The following is an 18072-nucleotide window of genomic DNA, read 5'->3' as shown; positions in this document are numbered from 1 at the left end:
ATTGCAATGTTAATTTTATGATATAGGTCTCTAAAATAAGAAACTAAACTAAAGTATTGTTTTAAGATACATGCATAATCCATTAAATAAAGAAGGCAAAGCATTTAACAAAGAAATGTGAGTTTTAAAACTGAACACTTTATCGGCATCCCTAAGTTTTATTTGGAGAGTGTGACATAGTCTGGGAGTAGCGTACGCTCCGGTCGCCATACCTTACGTCACGGTTCGAGCCTCTGATATAACTAACAGTCCAGTGGCTTTTGATCTTAGCATTAAGCATGTCCCTAGAGAATGATCATTTACAGTCTTGAGTGTGTGAGTAACGGTTCCGTACTATACCCTATATTTTCACACGTAACTCTTCAATACAGAGAAATTATAATTATAACGATGGTTTCTCATAATTCAACTTAAAACAATTTTAAAGTATTTTCATAACTGCAGAAAATTTCAATACCCGGTAAAAACACTCCCTCGCACTTTAACATTGTTTCCGTTCCAAAGTAATATACATGTTTAACATGCTGTTCAATTTTCATGTCAAACAACTCTTTCTTTCTATGATTTGGTGTTGTTTGAGTTTTGATTCTCAAGGCCTAATTCTCAACTTTAATAAATAGTCGAATGCAATAAATGAGGGTAACTTGTTGCAGCGTTATTAAAATATAGAAAGACATTTGACGTTGTAGACCTGGATATTCTTTGGTTGTAATTAAAAATTTAACAGATAAAATGAAAATAATACAAATGAACAACTACTTCCACCTAAACCAAAGTTTACTTTAAAAAAAAATAAGACATCTGAAAAAATATTTCCAAGTATGTTTTATTTCAAGCAGACAAGGCGCCCAACAATACTATAATCATTTTACGTCTACATTATATTAATCTTTTACAAAACGAATTAAATAGTACTAAAGCATATAGGATGAGTCCTTCTATTGGAAACATCTGATTACTGGTTACATCACTGAAGTTTCTAATTTGAAAGTTCGTATAAATGACCGGCAAGTTAAACTTCTAAACATGTATTGGATTCCTAAATCACATGATCAACCATATGGAGCTCGTTTCATCGCTAATTCAAGACCTTGTTTCTGAATTTATTAACATCATGCTTTAAAAGACCTTGTTAAAAGATATTACGATAAAGTAGAAGAAAACTCTGGTAAACAATTAGTTTGGTCAGTAAATAAATCTGGCGAAATCCATTGACAATCAGTTTTTTAATTTGTGTACCGCTTAACCTCATAATTCAATAAATGACAAACTAATTGCCCTAATTCAACAGACTTTTGCCAGGTAGAATGCTACGTTTGGTCATCTTTCCATTTACATCTCCCTTTTTATAACAATATTACGCATACAAAACAAGAGGGATGATTTTAGTATTGTAATTTCCTCACAATGTGATGAAGGGGGGAGGGGTATCCAAGGCAACTTCTTATGGGATATATATTTCTTGGTTTATTTGGGTTATTCATGTTGAGGATTTCAATGGACGTTATCAATATGTTACTAATAAGCTTCAGCAAGGCTACTGTAATCATTAATTACGCAAATACTTTGCTAATTTTTACTGTCTTAATTCAGATTTGGTACTAAAATTCAACAGTAATTTAAAGACACTTGCGAGAAGTTATATCAAACCCCGATTTTTATGGTAATGTGGTTTAAAAACTTCGTAAGATTTTAGGCCATGGCAATTTTGCAGCATTTATGATTTACATTACATGCCTTCTGTTGCTTTTGCGCGTGTTATGGATTCACCTGGGAAGGATGGGTTTTATTTACAAAGTCTTGTGACCTTGGGTGAGGTTAGGTGCGCCATTAACCGGTTTAAGCTCTCCAGTGGTGTTTTTTTCCACTGACCGTTCCAAGATGGTGCAATATTGTGTTCCTGTATTCGTTCTTTGTGCGTGCGTGCGTGCGTGCGTGCGTGCGTGCGTTGGTCTTATGCACAGACGTATGTTGGGTTACAGATTTGGGAGGCTGCGTTTATCGAACGTGGCTTTCCTGTTGGATAGTTCTCCTTGTTTTTGTTTGTTTGTTTGTTTGTTTTTGTTTTTTGTTTTGTTTTTTTTTGGGGGGGGGGCAGCGGGGGTGGGGGGGGGTGGTTATTTCATTTTTTTAATAAATGTACTGGACCAAAAATCGGAAAATTGGACGGTTTATTTTGTACCTTAATAATCGTCATACAAGTAAATAGTAAAGTCTCTCAAGTAATAAAAAGGTTTTTGTGTTGTATGCTTCAAGGGTCAATTTTAGGACCTCTTCCGGTTCACATTTTTATTAATGACCTATACCTTACAGCTGGAAATATGATGGGATCTACTAAACTCTACGCCTATGACACAATGTTTTATGATATTTAAAATAACAATGAAATTAATGGGCAATGTAGAGTATATAATTCATTGAATCTAAACATTGATTCGCATATCAGTTGTTTATGATGCTTGAGGACACTTATATCACTATTCTTACTATTTCAGAAAAACCTGAAGCCTGAAAGAGGTGTGAGTAAACTGACCTTGTTACAGTGTTTTGATATTAAATGTCTGTAAATTGTATTTTCTTATAAACGCAATGACTAATGGTTACTCAAATTGCAACATTCATTACTTTTCAAAATCTGTGATACGGCTCCCTGGAAACAGTGTATGCAATGCAATAAAACTTTAGGATAAAATGGTATAATTAGTTTCAGTATTAGCGCGTTAAAGTTTTATCAACTACGATCTTTTAAATTCTACGCAAAACAAACATAGCTATATTTTATAAATTATATAAAAGTTAGAAGGGTAAATGCGTATTTGATAAAAGGATTTTGCATCGACAAATATGCAGTGCCTTCACAGAATTATATTGCACTTACGTCGCGCGATATATTGGCTCGTGCAAATCTCTCGATACACAATTTTTAAATCATAAATAATACGTCAGTTTAAGTCTGACATTGGTCTTTAATACGAGACTTAAAGTCAATGCGCTAGTCTGATACGGAACAGCACATTTTTAAAATAAAAGCATACATGGTCTCAAGCAAAATATTTCCAAGTCAGTTTACAACTTTTACGCGTATCACACCGACCACCCCTTCATTCATTTGTCCAAATGTAGACGATTATAAAGGAGTAATTTGTTTATCTTGTTCAATATCGATGGTTGCATTAGTCTTCCACATGTAAGCAAGAACATGTTTAGGGAGAATAAGGTTTCTTCATATCTTAAGGTATCCGATCCACAAATAAGCAAGTTCTATATAACAGTGCTATTAAATTATATCAAATGTTGGTGCCTGGTAAGCTCATATAATTTTGGTATCATTTGGAAGTGTATTGAAACGAAAAAGAAAAAATATATTACAGGACAAAAATCTGTTACAGAATTTTCATTTTTTTACTTTATTGTCTTCAATGATACTTCAACAGAAATCCAGTTCTAACAGTGTAAAATTTATCATTTTCGCAGTCAAAACCATGACTTTAATGAGTCTTGCATATTATTTATGGTTATCTTTTTTACTAATTCTTGTTCAGCAGACACTAGTCTTCAAAATGATACAAAAAAAAAAAAACATGGGGTCACCAGGCATTAAAATTTTACCTATTTGTGGATCGGATACCTTAAATATGACATCTGTGTTGACCTTTCATTGTGCTATGTAGGAATCATATTATTGTTTCGTATATCTTTATTGCCTATTTATAATATTTTTCATATGTAAGCAAGAACATGTTTAAGGTTTCTTCAATACTTAAATATGACATTTTGTATTTGAATGAAATCGATGAAAACAATTTTCTGTTACAGGATCAGTGGTTCTTGGATAAAGTTAGAGTAAGTGAATTAATTCTTTTTTCGCTTTTTATCAAGCAATTAGTTTAATCATGCAATTATAGAGGGAACTTTTTTGTCTTCTCGTTTTGATGGGTTTTCACTTAAAGTAAGTTAAATTGAAACACGTTCACGTGACACAATGTTTAAAATAACTTAGGTACCCTTTGCAATCATTCTTTTCAAGGTACATGAAGGTACCTGAATAGAATTATAACCTTTTATAATTATACTTAATGGATTCCTCACTTTAAATGAATAGCACTTTTGTGGAGACACAGTGGAGACTGGAAGTTACTCAGACTCGTCAGAGAACTAATCACTCGGGCATGAAAGTCCTAACCCTTATCATGCTGAACACGACTGATTGTGCCTTTACGACCAGTGTAGATCATGATGTGCCTGAACATCTGTGCAGTCTGATCATGATCTGCACTGTTCGCTATCCAGCCAGTATCTTTTTGGTAAGCACCCCTTTTAACAGTTAATGGTACTGTCTAATTGGAAGATGGACAAGTTTATTATAGAAATTTAACATGGTAAGGGTTAATGGACAAAAGTTGGTTATATAAAATATCATTGTCGAAATAAAAGTTATTATCTGTATCTGCGTTTAAGATCCTGTAGCAAAATTATGTGGTAAACATACCCTTTATTTAAATGACAATTTAAATGATTCATATTACAGGAAGCTCAAGAAAGACAAAGAAAGGATGTAAGTATATTTACTTTTTCCACGTTATAAATATCAACATATCTGAACTAAACATATTTGTAGGGTATAAACTTTGTTTAAATTCCTCATATTTCTAGATTCGTGAATTGAGACGTAAATTTAGGAAAAGACATTTTCTCTTTCCGTCGTCAACATAATAACCTTGTGGAATTCTATGGATTTTAACTTATTTTAAGAAGTCGTCTGTTTTTCAATTAATTAAGCTAATTCACATTTTCCCCGGGGCAGTTTTAGACCTAAATATTAATAGTTTTCTTTTTAAATCCCTGATCAGTTAAAGGCTTTAGTCTCGTTATATTTTCTGGTAATTTGGGATCATTCAATAACTTTGGAATAGAGTTCCGCTTAAGCCGGTGCTAGGGGCGTAAGGGGTAGCTTGCATTTCCACTACCGTCCATGAACAGGCTCAATCAAATCGAGCCTGCAACATTTTCGTTTATGTCGTGTTGGGCGACCTGTGGTTTTCCACATTTTTATTTTATGATGTAACCCAAGTGTTTCTGGATCTTTTCAGACTTCGAACGGAAGCAATAATCCCATCAGTGCAAAAACAGACGGAATGGTTAAAGGTAGCAAGATATTTCAGCTCAGGATTTCTTACCGTTCAAATACTTAATTCATCGCATATAAGTGTTTCTAATGAAGTTTAACGTTTTCGGCTGCTAGTCTAGGTTTTGAACGAAATTTCCATGTTATTCAATATATTACTTGTAAAATGATTTGAACCAGACATCCATACATTAATTAAAATTCAAAATGTCCTTAACTTACTTTACATTGAAATATTTTTCATGTGTTTATTAGTTCCGGATGAGATTGACGATGATCCTTACACTAGACGTCTCTATACAAAAGCTCTACAAGACGGGAAAGAAACTGACCATTGTATTCGGATAAATGTTGTTGGCAATTTTGCACAAGGAAAAACATCACTTATAAGACGACTCGTTGGGCAAAGTATTGATGGAGTTGAAACAACAAATGGAATAGACATTGATCGGTACATATGCAAAGAGTCACATGATGGCAATATACATTGTGTAAAATCTAACAACGATGATGATACAAGCGCTCTTCGTCGGCTTTTTATGATAGCCAGCTCAATAGAACCTGACGAGGTGGAAAATATCGGTCAAAGCTCAGAAATTGATGAAACTATACATGAAAATAAAGTAGAAAGTGCTGAATTAGTACAGTCGCCAATTGACTTCAAAATCAACGACGAGTTTCTGTCGTTTTTGTACCTGATAAAAACTGAAACAAGAGAAGAAGTTGTCCAAACAGAGAAAGAATTACCTGTAACGTTTGACATATGGGACTTTGGTGGTCAGTATATATTTTATGCAACACATACAATGTTTCATAGCAGAAATGCGATATATCTTCTTGTGATGGATCTTACGCTTGGCATGGAACACATTATTTTGGACGAGGATTTTCCTGCAGAGACTGGTGACAGAAATATGGAATACTTTATCAAATTCTGGATGAATTCCATCCATTCATTCGTTGGCACACAGAATGGTCCCGAACCACACATTATTCTTGTTGGAACACACAAAGATAAGATACCTGGAGATGGAAATACCAAACAGAATTGTATTGAAAAATATTTTGAGGATGTAAGAATGCTCTTTGACAATACGGAGGTAATTAAGCATATACATTCAAAAGACTTTGCTGTTGATAATACTTCATCAGAAGATAATGGCATCGAGTTGTTAGGAAAGGAGATTATAAAGTTAGGCACGGAAAAGGCAAAAGAAGTCAAAATACCTGCAAAATGGATACATCTAGAAGAGTCTCTGCAAAAGAGAAAGAGCGAGAATATAATTTCATTTCATGAAGTAAAGAAAATTGACGCTGAAAACATTTTTCCGCTGGATGACGAAGAACAAATCAAGTTGTTCCTGAAATACCACCATTCAAAGGGCACATTGTTCTATTTTGATGAAGAACCAGTCTCAGAATACGTCGTGATCAATCCGCAATACCTTATCAATGCATTTAAGTGCATTATAACATCAGAAAGGTTTTGTAAAAAAGATCCAAATATTCGTCCATTATGGAGCCGGCTAGTGAAGGAAGCAAGACTTGAAAATGACCTGATCGACTTTCAGTGGAGAAGGAATGACGACCAACATTTCATGGCAAATAGGACTGTACTACTTTCCCTGCTGAAGAAACATCATATCATATCAGAGGTTACGTCTTTCGATGAGCAATGTCAGAAGACTGAAGGTCTTGGTTGGTACATAGTTCCTAGCTTACTGAAGAACAGAATAACAAAAACGAAGATCGATGATTTTCTCCAGGGAAAAAGACAAACTATTATACGGATTGCCCTGCTGTTTGAGAATTCAGCTATACTGCCAACAGTCTGTCATCGACTGTTTGCTGCAGCTCTTGGCAAATGGTGTGTTGCTTCCTTCCACAACCAAATATTATTGTTTGAGGACTTTGCTGTCTTCAGGCTTGACATGTATCAAGTAGGAATAATCAAAATGAATTTGAGAGACAGAGTTATAGAACTTCAAGTTTTAGGTATTGGATGTTCCGCATATTTGGGTGACAGTTTCCGACGATTTATGGAAGCAATTGTAAATCATGAGTTTAGAAAATTTAACACAAGCGAACAACACCAACCGTACAGATTGAGCTACAGATGCAATCACAAAAGCCATGGAATCGATGGAAGTGAACTCGTTGAACTGTCACTCGTAAGAGGCAAACACAACGTTCCCTGTCCGAATTTGGAGAATCATACTATACCTATAGCAGAGGCAAAGTCAGAATGGTTCCTGGAAGACAAAATAAGGATGAATGACATTCCAAATAGAATACCTTCTGAAAAACAGCTTAGTAAATTTTCTAGATCGGTTGGGGAGAATTGGGAGATACTTGGTATTGAATTGGGATTGAGCAAGGTAGCAATAGACCTTTTAAATGAGGACAATCAAACGGCTGTCATGAAAAGATTCGAAATGCTAATGGAATGGCGAAAACAACAAGCTGATAGAGCAACTATTGATGTTTTGGTGGAAGCAGTAAAGAAAACCCCACAAGTTCGAATTGACTGGGACATCATTCGAAATATAATTGATGAAATGAAAGAGCAATGAGTAAGTGTGATCAGTATGCTCAATTCCGATTCTTTGATATGGGTATTAAAAGTAGAACTACTGGCATGCAGATATATAATTTTGAAAGTGCAGTATTTCAATATACCAAAAACTATAATTAGTATGAAATTGGTTTTCAGTATGGATTGCATTAAATGTAAATTGCAATGCAACCTTTCTCTTTAATGTCAAATAAATGTTTGCATGAATATCGTTGCAGGCACGATTATAATGACGAGGATGTACCGCGCAGACAACAGAGCGCAGCAAATGCCTGAAATAAAATCAGAACTGCAACAGGAAAAGTGTATTGAAACGTTTACTTGTTATCTCTGAGATACATTTCAAAGACGAAGACGACGACGACGGCGATAGTTTTATACTACAAGACTGTCATGAAAGAAATGAAATATCACATACTAAAAAACTAACTTTAGGATGATCGTGCATACATAAAAGTTATAAACAGTTGAAGATTTTAAGCAGTATCGATGCTCAGCTAGATAGATTCTATTTGGAAATATAACATTCTTCGATAGAATATATCATTACTGTCTCAATCAATGTAAATATGAAATAAAGTGTTGTGTAATATATCCATGTAAATATCTGTATTCAGATTAATAGATCACTTTTTGAAAAAAAAAATGTTTAATCTAGTTTAAAAGGATACACAGATAATTGTGTAGAAAATTAAAATCCTTTAAATCATTGTGGAAACGACATTTTTCACATTTTATTTAAATGCTTAGTTAAAATATATAACGATATCTTATTTTGATGATATGGGTGTATATTTACTATGCTTTTGATAACCTGACTTGGTTAGGATAATGCCTAAAATTGCTTGAAGATGTAACTGTCCGCTTTTCATTTTTGATGTTTCTCATTTTTGCCATGGTCAAAGTATGAAAATTAGATTTTAATGGTCAAATTCTTGATTCTTGATTTGACGATTTGTCATATGATTTTGCGACTTCACATATAGTCATATGGCGACTACCACAGCATGAGATAACTCGAGAAAACGGCTTAAATTTATTAAATAAATAAGTAAACTAGCACAAATGCATTGGCTTTTTTAAAAAAAAGATCTCAAACAACACCTAAATATTTAAATATACGATATCAAATAAGTAATTTACATATTTTCTGAACAGAGATTTAGACGACTTTTGTATTTGTAATTGTGTTGGTTTATTGTATTTTCATGTAAAAGCAGCATTTTACAATCATGATAGTTCATGTTTTCTTTTATTTCATAAATGGATGTTAACAATGGTATATAGAAATAAATTTGGTTAGACCTTATGAACACGGAATTATTTATTTTTCAATTAATTATGGACGTATTTTGTCACAGGTGTTTCTTTATGAACTAAGTCAGTGGTAATATTATTGCTATCTGAATTTAACAGGTTTATGGTAAGAAACTGACAACATGTCGTTCTAAAATGCTGAAGGAATGGAGCGAAGTATATTTTGACCTTATGCTTTGGTAGGATTATGTCAAATGGCGCAATCTGTGATTACTTATGTCATCGAAAACACACTGCTTTTATGGTGACACGTTTCTGCCATGTTGTGCTGTCATGTTTGCGCCCACAGCTATGGTGGCTGATTTCTGCCATTTCGTGTTTTCGTGTCGGTGGGGCGAAAACACGACAACACGAAAACTCGACAGATACCTAATTTGTCGAGATTTTGTGTTTTCGTGTTGTCGTGTTTTCGCCCCGCCGACACGAAAACACGAAAACTCGACAAATAAAAGGCGCCGACACGACAAATTTATACCCGCCAACACGAAAACTCGACAGATAAATCTGTCGTGTCGGCACCCTTTAAACGTCGAGTTTTCGCATAAAATTTGTCGTGTTTTCATGTTTTCGCCCCGCCGACACGACAACACGAAAACACGAAAACTCGACAAATTAGGTATTTGTCGAGTTTTCGTGTCGTCGTGTTTTCGCCCCGACGACACGACAACACGAAATGGCAGAAATCAGCCACCATAGACATCTGACATATTATTGACTGAGAATGTACTGTTTTATAATCTCAAATCTCCTAATGCAGCTTTTAGGAATATAAATAAATTTCGAAGTGGCGGTTCGTTCGAATAGAAAGAGAAATGCTTCTAAACCCCTTTACTATGGTGGCTGATTTCTGCCATTTCGTGTTGTCGTGTCGGCGGGGCGAAAACACGACAACACGAAAACACGACAAATACCTAATTTGTCGAGTGTTCGTGTTTTCGTGTTGTCATGTCGGCGGGGCGAAAACACGACAAATTTTACGCGAAAACTCGACGTTTAAAGGGCGCCGAGACGACAGATTTATCTGTCGAGTTTTCGTGTTGGCGGGTATAAATTTGTCGTGTCGGCGCCCTTTATTTGTCGTGTTTTCGCCCCGCCGACACGAAAACTCGACAAATTAGGTATCTGTCGAGTTTTCGTGTTTTCGTGTTGTCGTGTTTTCGCCCCGCCGACACGACAACACGAAAACACGAAAACTCGACAAATTAGGTATTTGTCGAGTTTTCGTGTCGTCGTGTTTTCGCCCCGACGACACGACAACACGAAATGGCAGAAATCAGCCACCATAGACATCTGACATATTATTGACTGAGAATGTACTGTTTTATAATCTCAAATCTCCTAATGCAGCTTTTAGGAATATAAATAAATTTCGAAGTGGCGGTTCGTTCGAATAGAAAGAGAAATGCTTCTAAACCCCTTTACTATGGTGGCTGATTTCTGCCATTTCGTGTTGTCGTGTCGGCGGGGCGAAAACACGACAACACGAAAACACGACAAATACCTAATTTGTCGAGTGTTCGTGTTTTCGTGTTGTCATGTCGGCGGGGCGAAAACACGACAAATTTTACGCGAAAACTCGACGTTTAAAGGGCGCCGAGACGACAGATTTATCTGTCGAGTTTTCGTGTTGGCGGGTATAAATTTGTCGTGTCGGCGCCCTTTATTTGTCGTGTTTTCGCCCCGCCGACACGAAAACTCGACAAATTAGGTATCTGTCGAGTTTTCGTGTTTTCGTGTTGTCGTGTTTTCGCCCCGCCGACACGAAATGGCTGAAATCAGCCACCATACAAAGAATTTTTTTACAGATTTTATTCGTATTGCATAGCATGCTTCAGTCACTTGTTTGCACTGTCTTGTAATAATGGAACTAGTTTACATTCCGCAGTGATGGTTTCACCCCTGCCCTGATGCGCTCCTTCGTAATGTGTGTTACTTTTGTTCAACTATCATTGCATTGTTGTGTTAATGTGTACACGTGCTCAGCCGGTGTGTACATGTATATGATTTCATGTACCCTTTTTCAATGCGGAGTAGTGTATTGGCGGCTGCGATTCTGTCCTTACTAAAATACACAGTATTCGATAGGTAACTGAACTAAGAAAAATATTGAAATAGAATACAGTTTTCCAACTTGTGCTAACGGTAACCTTTGATAAGCGGTTACATGTAATAACGACGACTTTCAATGCCCCCAGCCCCACCCAAACAAAAGTCCGTCTTAAAATCACTGCATTATGCGGTTAGCGGTCAATATTACGGAAACCAAAATACCTTTTTTGTTTTTTGTTGTTTTGATTGTTTCTGTATTATGCGAGTATGGCTTGGAGATAACCAAATGTTTTGTACTGAAATGAAAGAAAACACAAATCTCTGTTATGGTCAGCAGCAGACCCAGTTTTTATTACCGTAACATTGCTTTTGTAACTTGTGTATCCCTTTGAAATATATAAATACCCAACTCAATTTAGTCAAGTTTCTTTTGCATGTATGCGAATAGAAAGTACCTTTAGAAAAATGTTGTTAGAATGGATATGTATTTTTAGTTATTATTATCAATATAATAACTTGTTCGTTTTCTTCATAACGCTTAATGCACACATTTTGATATCACACAATTTATCACATATAGATCAGTTATAACATATTTAAATGCATTACTTGCCTTGTCGGACAGTAGTTGTCTCAGAGGATTTTATATTTGCACGTGTTTGCCTCTTGAACCAGCTCGACATATATGTGATATCTAATACTCAGTACATAATAATTAAACCTCTTACAGACCGCAAAATTAATTGATTGAATTTCTTAATTAATTCCGATGCGAGTATCCTAAAAGCTGATTTAATTTAATTTACAGATGCTTTCATCTCTCCAATTCTTTTATTTCGTACAAAATTACAGAAAGATGGAGAAAGCACTTTTAGTAGTCGCTGTATTAATCTTGCTGAAATCCGCTTTCCTCTACAGAAATGAAGTGCCAAGTATCAAATGGCTGAATATAATTGAATTAATTTGATTTCTACGTCCAAATTCAAGAATAATATATCTATAGCCGCACCAAACAATTAATATAGCAGAGGTTTGGAAAGTCAACAATGAGACAAAGCCTCTATAATTTGTGATAAGTGTCTATAAAAATGCCATTAGCACGACTTGTTGTTATAGTTATAAATAAGGCGGAATCTTGTTAAAACTATATTTTGTTTGTATTTATTTTCTCTTGGCTGTGAAAGCTAGTCCGTCCTCTAAAAGCATTACTGAATTTAAATCTATTTTTCTTAGTAAATGTTGATAGTGATATTACCTTGTAATTATAATGCATGTATTTCTTTTCTCATCACTTAATGAAATTTTCTCCTTCTTCATTTTTTTCTGTTGTATGAGTGGTTATGAATAAAATGCAGATTAGGTAATTGCATAGAGGTTTAGCAGGACCTATGACCTTTTATATTGTCGATATATATCTTGTCATAGCCGCTTCTGTCTTTGATATTGAATACGCATTTTACAGATGACTGCATGATTGTGGCTGGAAGATAATCACATACCTTATGTCTAAAAGCAAGAATTAGTGATATTTCTGACGCCACAATATGTTATTATATATAACATGTTTCTGAGTTTCTAAAAATAGACCAAACGTGGTCAGAAACGCACAATGTTGCTGTTGCAATACAGAAAGTAAACGTAAAACTACCTACACCTGTTTTAGGATAAATTTAAAACTAACAAATATATTTTGAAATTTGACAATGTTTCCTATTACCACCCAAAGAGTTCTTTGAATTACCTGTACTGTGACTGAAATTGTCTTACATTTGAATAGAAATTAAGGAGAAACGCGTGTCACAGAAACAGTAAGCATGTATTCCATATGACGTCATTATAAACATCTAATAGGAGAGATCGTGTTTGTATACAAATCCGTTGTATTTTTGTGCATGTAAGACCCATTGCATTTTTGTTTCGGCAAAATTACACCAAATATGCCCTAACATTGCATTTTTGTCTAAATTTTTCTAATTAAACAAAATTATGTCAACATAAATAATATGTAAAGCAGGCACTTCCATCATAGAAAGTGATACCTGGTTTCTTTGTCAAAAAGAATTTGCGTGTAATAAATTTTAAATGTCTTGTATTCCATTTATTCCATTAAAATTTGTAAATCGAGACGGTTTTGATCATCATCTCTTTTATTTGGTATGTAGATTGGTAAGATCAATTATTCTATCAATTGGACATAGATATAGGCTATGACAGCATCCACAAGCAAGAAACAAAATTAGAATTTAACCAGGGTTCCTTTGCGTTAGCACCTGGTATAATTTAAACAATTTTGGTAGAGGACCACAAGGCAATGCAACATACCAAATATCAAAAGCCTAGGCCTTGCAGTTTCAGGCAAGAAGATTTTTAAAGATTTGTTTCCTATATAAGTCTATGTAAAACGTGGGACCCCCTGGGTAGGGCCTCTTTTCATCTCAGGGACATAATTTGAACAATCTTGGTAGAGGACTACTAGGCAATGCAATATAGCAAATATCAAAAGCCTAGGTCTTGTGGTTTCAGACAAGAAGATTTTTAATGTTTTTTCCTATAGAAGTCTATGCAAAACTTGGGACCCCCGGGGCGGGGCCTCTTTTCACCCCAGGGTAATAATTTGAACAATCTTGGTAGAGGATAACAAGGCAATGATACATGTAAAACTTGGGACCCCCGGGGCGGGGCCTCTTTTCACCTCAGGGGCATAATTTGAACAATCTTCATAGAGGACCATTAGGTAATGTCACATGCCAAATATAAAAGCTCCATGCCTTGCGGTTTTGGACAAAAAGATTTTTAAAGTTTTTCCTTTCGGTTGCCATGGCAACCAGAGTTCTGTGTGGAATTCAATTCTTTGCACAACGTTTGAAGGGAACTATCCAAAGAACATCCAGGCCAAGTTTCATCAACGTCAATTAAATGCTTTAGGAGCAGATGTTGTTTAAGGTAATGTCACGTTTTAAATTTCCGGTGAATAACAAAAAACCAAAGAATATTCAGTTCTTTCCAAAAACCGTTATACTATGATTCAACCAAATAGTTTCCTTTGCCTACAAGATTTCCACTGAGGCAGCAAATCGAAAACAAATATGGTAATAACAGTGCATCTAGAAATTTAGGAGACTTCTTTATCAGTTATTATGTGGGCGTAATACATTTTCAAGTATAGTCAGGCTTTTGAAAATCAATGTTACATAATACTGTCCCGGCAAAAGTCTTATTAAAACTTACGTATACAAGAATATTTATGTTTATTTTATCTTTTTAAATTTGTGATAGGATTACCTATTCTAATGTCGTGATTGAAAGTTTCACTTCGCCATGCGACAGTTAGCGCTGCTTAAGGACACACGGTGCTACAATTATTATACAAATATATTGTTATGCACATAACAATAAAACAATGTTAGTATACCTCGGCGATATATGACCATTTTGTGTCGATTCGCCGTAAAACCCGACTCACTCACATGTTAGTATAAACCATAACCTACTACTAAGCTTTATTATGCATTTGAATCAGTATTAAGTATCTAATGGCCAATTGCATGTCTATTTCACTACAGAGATAATCTAAAATTACTGCAGTAAATAGATAACTTAACAAATAGTACACATTATAGACAACTTACAGGACGTGGAAAAAATTACATATAGTCGCAATATATTTCACTACCTTGTGATAATAAAGACCTTACAGGATATGAATGCTGCCTTTTATGTTTACCTTTCCTTAAAATAATGAAGTCGCATTTACAGATGCAAGATAATTTGATTACCTATTTTTCAGACAAGAATAATGGCCAAAAGATAATAGGTAAGGGTAGATTTCTCGGAAGCACAGAGCACCACCAACACAGCCTCAGAGCCACGCAATTGCAAAGTAGGCCCACAACAAAAAGAAGCTGTAACGGAATAATATAGTCTTAATGACTCGTATTGGGACGGACTGGTTTGATATTTGTCCCCTGTCCTGGTTCGTTGTTCCACTTAAGGAGGTAGGTTACCTTCATATTTGTATGTGCGCATGTCCAACCGGAAGCTAACGTGACGATTTACGACGACGTTTACGACAAACTAAATGTGTTTGCATATGAATGTTTCTCATTGCAGAGTTGGTGCAGCCGTTCTGCGCCTGCGCGGAATTATTATCCATCGGAGCGCACAGCAAAATTACTCATTTTTTTGCATGTCCGCACGCATTTAGAGTATCAAATGCATAATTTACTGACTAGAGGTTAGGGTTAGTATCACCATGGTTACAAAATATATACATTTAAGATATTTTCTTTCAAATTTAGTTAATCCGGTATATACCGGGGTCTGTAATATATCACAGGTGCACCAACTCTGTATTTAGTCACAGCCTTTGCATATTCATTCTTCTGAAAACAAATCATGAACCTGTCTTCGATCTGATTCTTTATGGTTTAATAATGCAGAAATAATGAATAAATTGCCGCAGAAACGCTTCAAAACAATGTTGCCTTAAAATGACGTCATTGACGTCATGACGTTACGTGTCAGTTACCGCGCAAAATTAATAGCTTTTACCTTGAAAGTACGTAATTCTGTGCATTTTCTTTATTTTAACTATTTTCAAATAACCATTATTTGCTGAAATATTTTTTATGAGTCTTTTGCTCTGAATAATAAGCAATATTTTGCTTCTTTTATGTAGTTATATTGAAATGTTATGCGGAATGTAAGAAAATGGATGATGAGAAGCAATGTTATTTGGAATATAGTTGGGTGAAAGGTTACTTGTTACGGCCATTTTCAAATAGAAAATCTAGCAGTTTGATTTGTTATACCTATTTTTCAGGTTCCGTTGATAATTTCTTACTTATGTACTAAAACTAAGATCTAAAATTGTTCAAATTTCAGTAGAAAATTGTGGTTTCTTGAATTGAACTGATGTTACCATGGAAACGAAGCCCGTTACCTATGTATCTAAATGTAAAATTTAAAAGCGTTGACACTGGTCTATTTAAGAAACACAGCTTCGGCTTTTTATTTTCATTTCAACAATATCCATGAGAATAATAGCAGCATGCTGAACGATTTTTCCATGAAAATATCCAGACGAGGGGTACTGCTGTAAGTATTCTAAGCTGTGAAATTTGTTTGAATAAATGCAAATAACACGAAAATATAACTTACGTTAGAAATAATATGTTTTAAAGCTACATCAACTAGAAAGATAATCTTATTCAATACTTTTAATAAGAAATTACGACAAAAAGCAAGATATAAGCTATTTTAAACATCTCTGTTGCCATGGTTACTTTAAACTTTAAGAAAAATAGGGTACCATGTAAAGTGCTTGGTATTTTGCTAATAATATTCCCCAAATATTCCATGTTGGTCATTAACAGAATGGCACTGAAGCCGTCGAAAACCCCTATTTTTATACATACTTGTTCAAAAATTAGAGAAAATGCGTTACCATGGAAACACGAGCCCCGCGACATATACATTTTAAGCTTATATTAGAAAGCTAACATGCATATTAGTAAAATTATCAATTATGCAGACTTCTACGGATATCAATGAAATTAAAATACACTGAAAAGTGTTAAATATCCGTATTTTCTTTCTTCTTTCAATATGAAATACGTTTGGAGGGTCATGTTCTTCAAACCTGGATAAAAAATGAACTTGAAGGGACAGAGACAAACTAAATTGAGATTGTAGCAGTTAAAACTTCATATTACACGAAATACAAAAGAATGCTGCGGTTCAACTAATTTGAATTTACCCTTGTAACAAGGTAACCTACCTCCTTAATGGTGTTTTGGTGCTCTGGCTTCTGCAAAGTAATTGAGTACATATGTTTACGGTCCAATGGGTTTTGATTTATATGTCCTTGCATGAGCATATTCTGTGTTACGATGTGTTCCTATGGTTACTGTTTCATGTGTTGCGGATTCATCTGGCGGGGAGCAATTTTATTTACACTGTCTTGTCATATAGGAACATAGTAGGGCTTAAAGAGTGAGGTTTGGTGCCAGTAAACTAGTTTTAACTCCCAAGCGGCGTATATGCCACTGACCGTTCCAAGGCGGTGCCCTACTGTGTTCCTTTTTCATGTATATTTTTTAGTTTGTTTGTTACTTCTTTGGTATTAATGCGTTCTTTTGTGTTACTGTGTACATGTGTTCAGTTGTTGTGCGCGTGTATACAGTTGCACATTCTTGCATAAAAACTACTTTTTTCACTGGATCCGCCCATGTATTAACGGGAGAAAAATCGTGTGCAAACAAGGCAATTCACGTGCTGTTAATACCCGATTTTTATTTTTGAAATGCTTTCCCAGGGACGTATATGTAATTCTGCGCAGATTGACATCTGGTATCTGCGTCTTTTTTCTTTCATAAAAACCTCTTCTTGAAGCATTAAAGATGCAATCTAAACCATAGAATGTTTTACTGTAGCAGTAACTAACGCCAAATGCGCTGCCCCCAACATTGTTCGTACTCGTTTCTTCCCTGGTTTACTCCCCTTTGAGAACGTCAATTCAGATTTTGTAGACAACCGTGAATGTTAAAGAATCGCGTGTTTACCTGTGCGATTCTTTGTTTTTAGGTACCATATTTATGATTTTGGTAAGTATTAGTCAGTATGTTTTTATCTAATTTCTCGAAGAATTTATATAAACAGCCTGGAAACTTGACACTACGTTCGTACTCATCCGTACTCCAACTGCGTTTCCGTACTCAATATCACTCGAATGTAAAGATATTATTCTTGAAATTGTGATCGAGTCCACCAAATTGTGAAATGATATGAACAGGTATTGGTAATTTTATGTTTGTAATAATGAGAGATAAAAAAAAATCGCTTAAAAACCTTCAGGATGTGCTTTTGATAGTGTTGTTTATTTCCGGGCCCTGGATACGGATATTTAAAACATGTTTACCGTTTCCAAGAACAACTGCAATGGTAAATAAAAAATGTACCGGAATCGTCAAGTCATCACATATGAAAACAATACATAAATCGTCGT

The 18072-nt window shown here is 35.0% G+C and overlaps 1 protein-coding gene across 5 annotated transcripts in view; it reads left to right on the top strand.

Moving 5' to 3' along the window:
• LOC123557942 (uncharacterized) overlaps positions 1 to 9053 on the top strand; it is a 52869-nt gene extending 43816 nt beyond the window's left edge. For 4 of the 5 annotated variants that reach the window (XM_053544334.1, XM_053544333.1, XM_053544332.1 and 1 more), the window contains 6 exons: positions 2496 to 2519; positions 3817 to 3843; positions 4529 to 4555; positions 5091 to 5145; positions 5381 to 7698; positions 7919 to 9050. In XM_053544334.1, the coding sequence (XP_053400309.1) occupies positions 2496 to 2519; positions 3817 to 3843; positions 4529 to 4555; positions 5091 to 5145; positions 5381 to 7698 (2451 nt within the window). In that variant the 3' untranslated portion in view covers positions 7919 to 9050. Of the gene's footprint in view, positions 1 to 2495; positions 2520 to 3816; positions 3844 to 4528; positions 4556 to 5090; positions 5146 to 5380; positions 7699 to 7918 lie in introns of all 5 variants that reach the window. The other variant, XM_053544331.1, reaches the window with a different exon arrangement.
• The last annotated feature ends 9019 nt before the right edge of the window (positions 9054 to 18072 follow it).

This window comes from Mercenaria mercenaria, chromosome 5 (assembly GCF_021730395.1).
Source record: "Mercenaria mercenaria strain notata chromosome 5, MADL_Memer_1, whole genome shotgun sequence".
Taxonomy (NCBI): Eukaryota; Metazoa; Mollusca; class Bivalvia; order Venerida; family Veneridae; genus Mercenaria; species Mercenaria mercenaria.
Note: the sequence above shows the minus strand (reverse complement) of the source record. Positions and strands in the feature narration are given on the sequence as shown.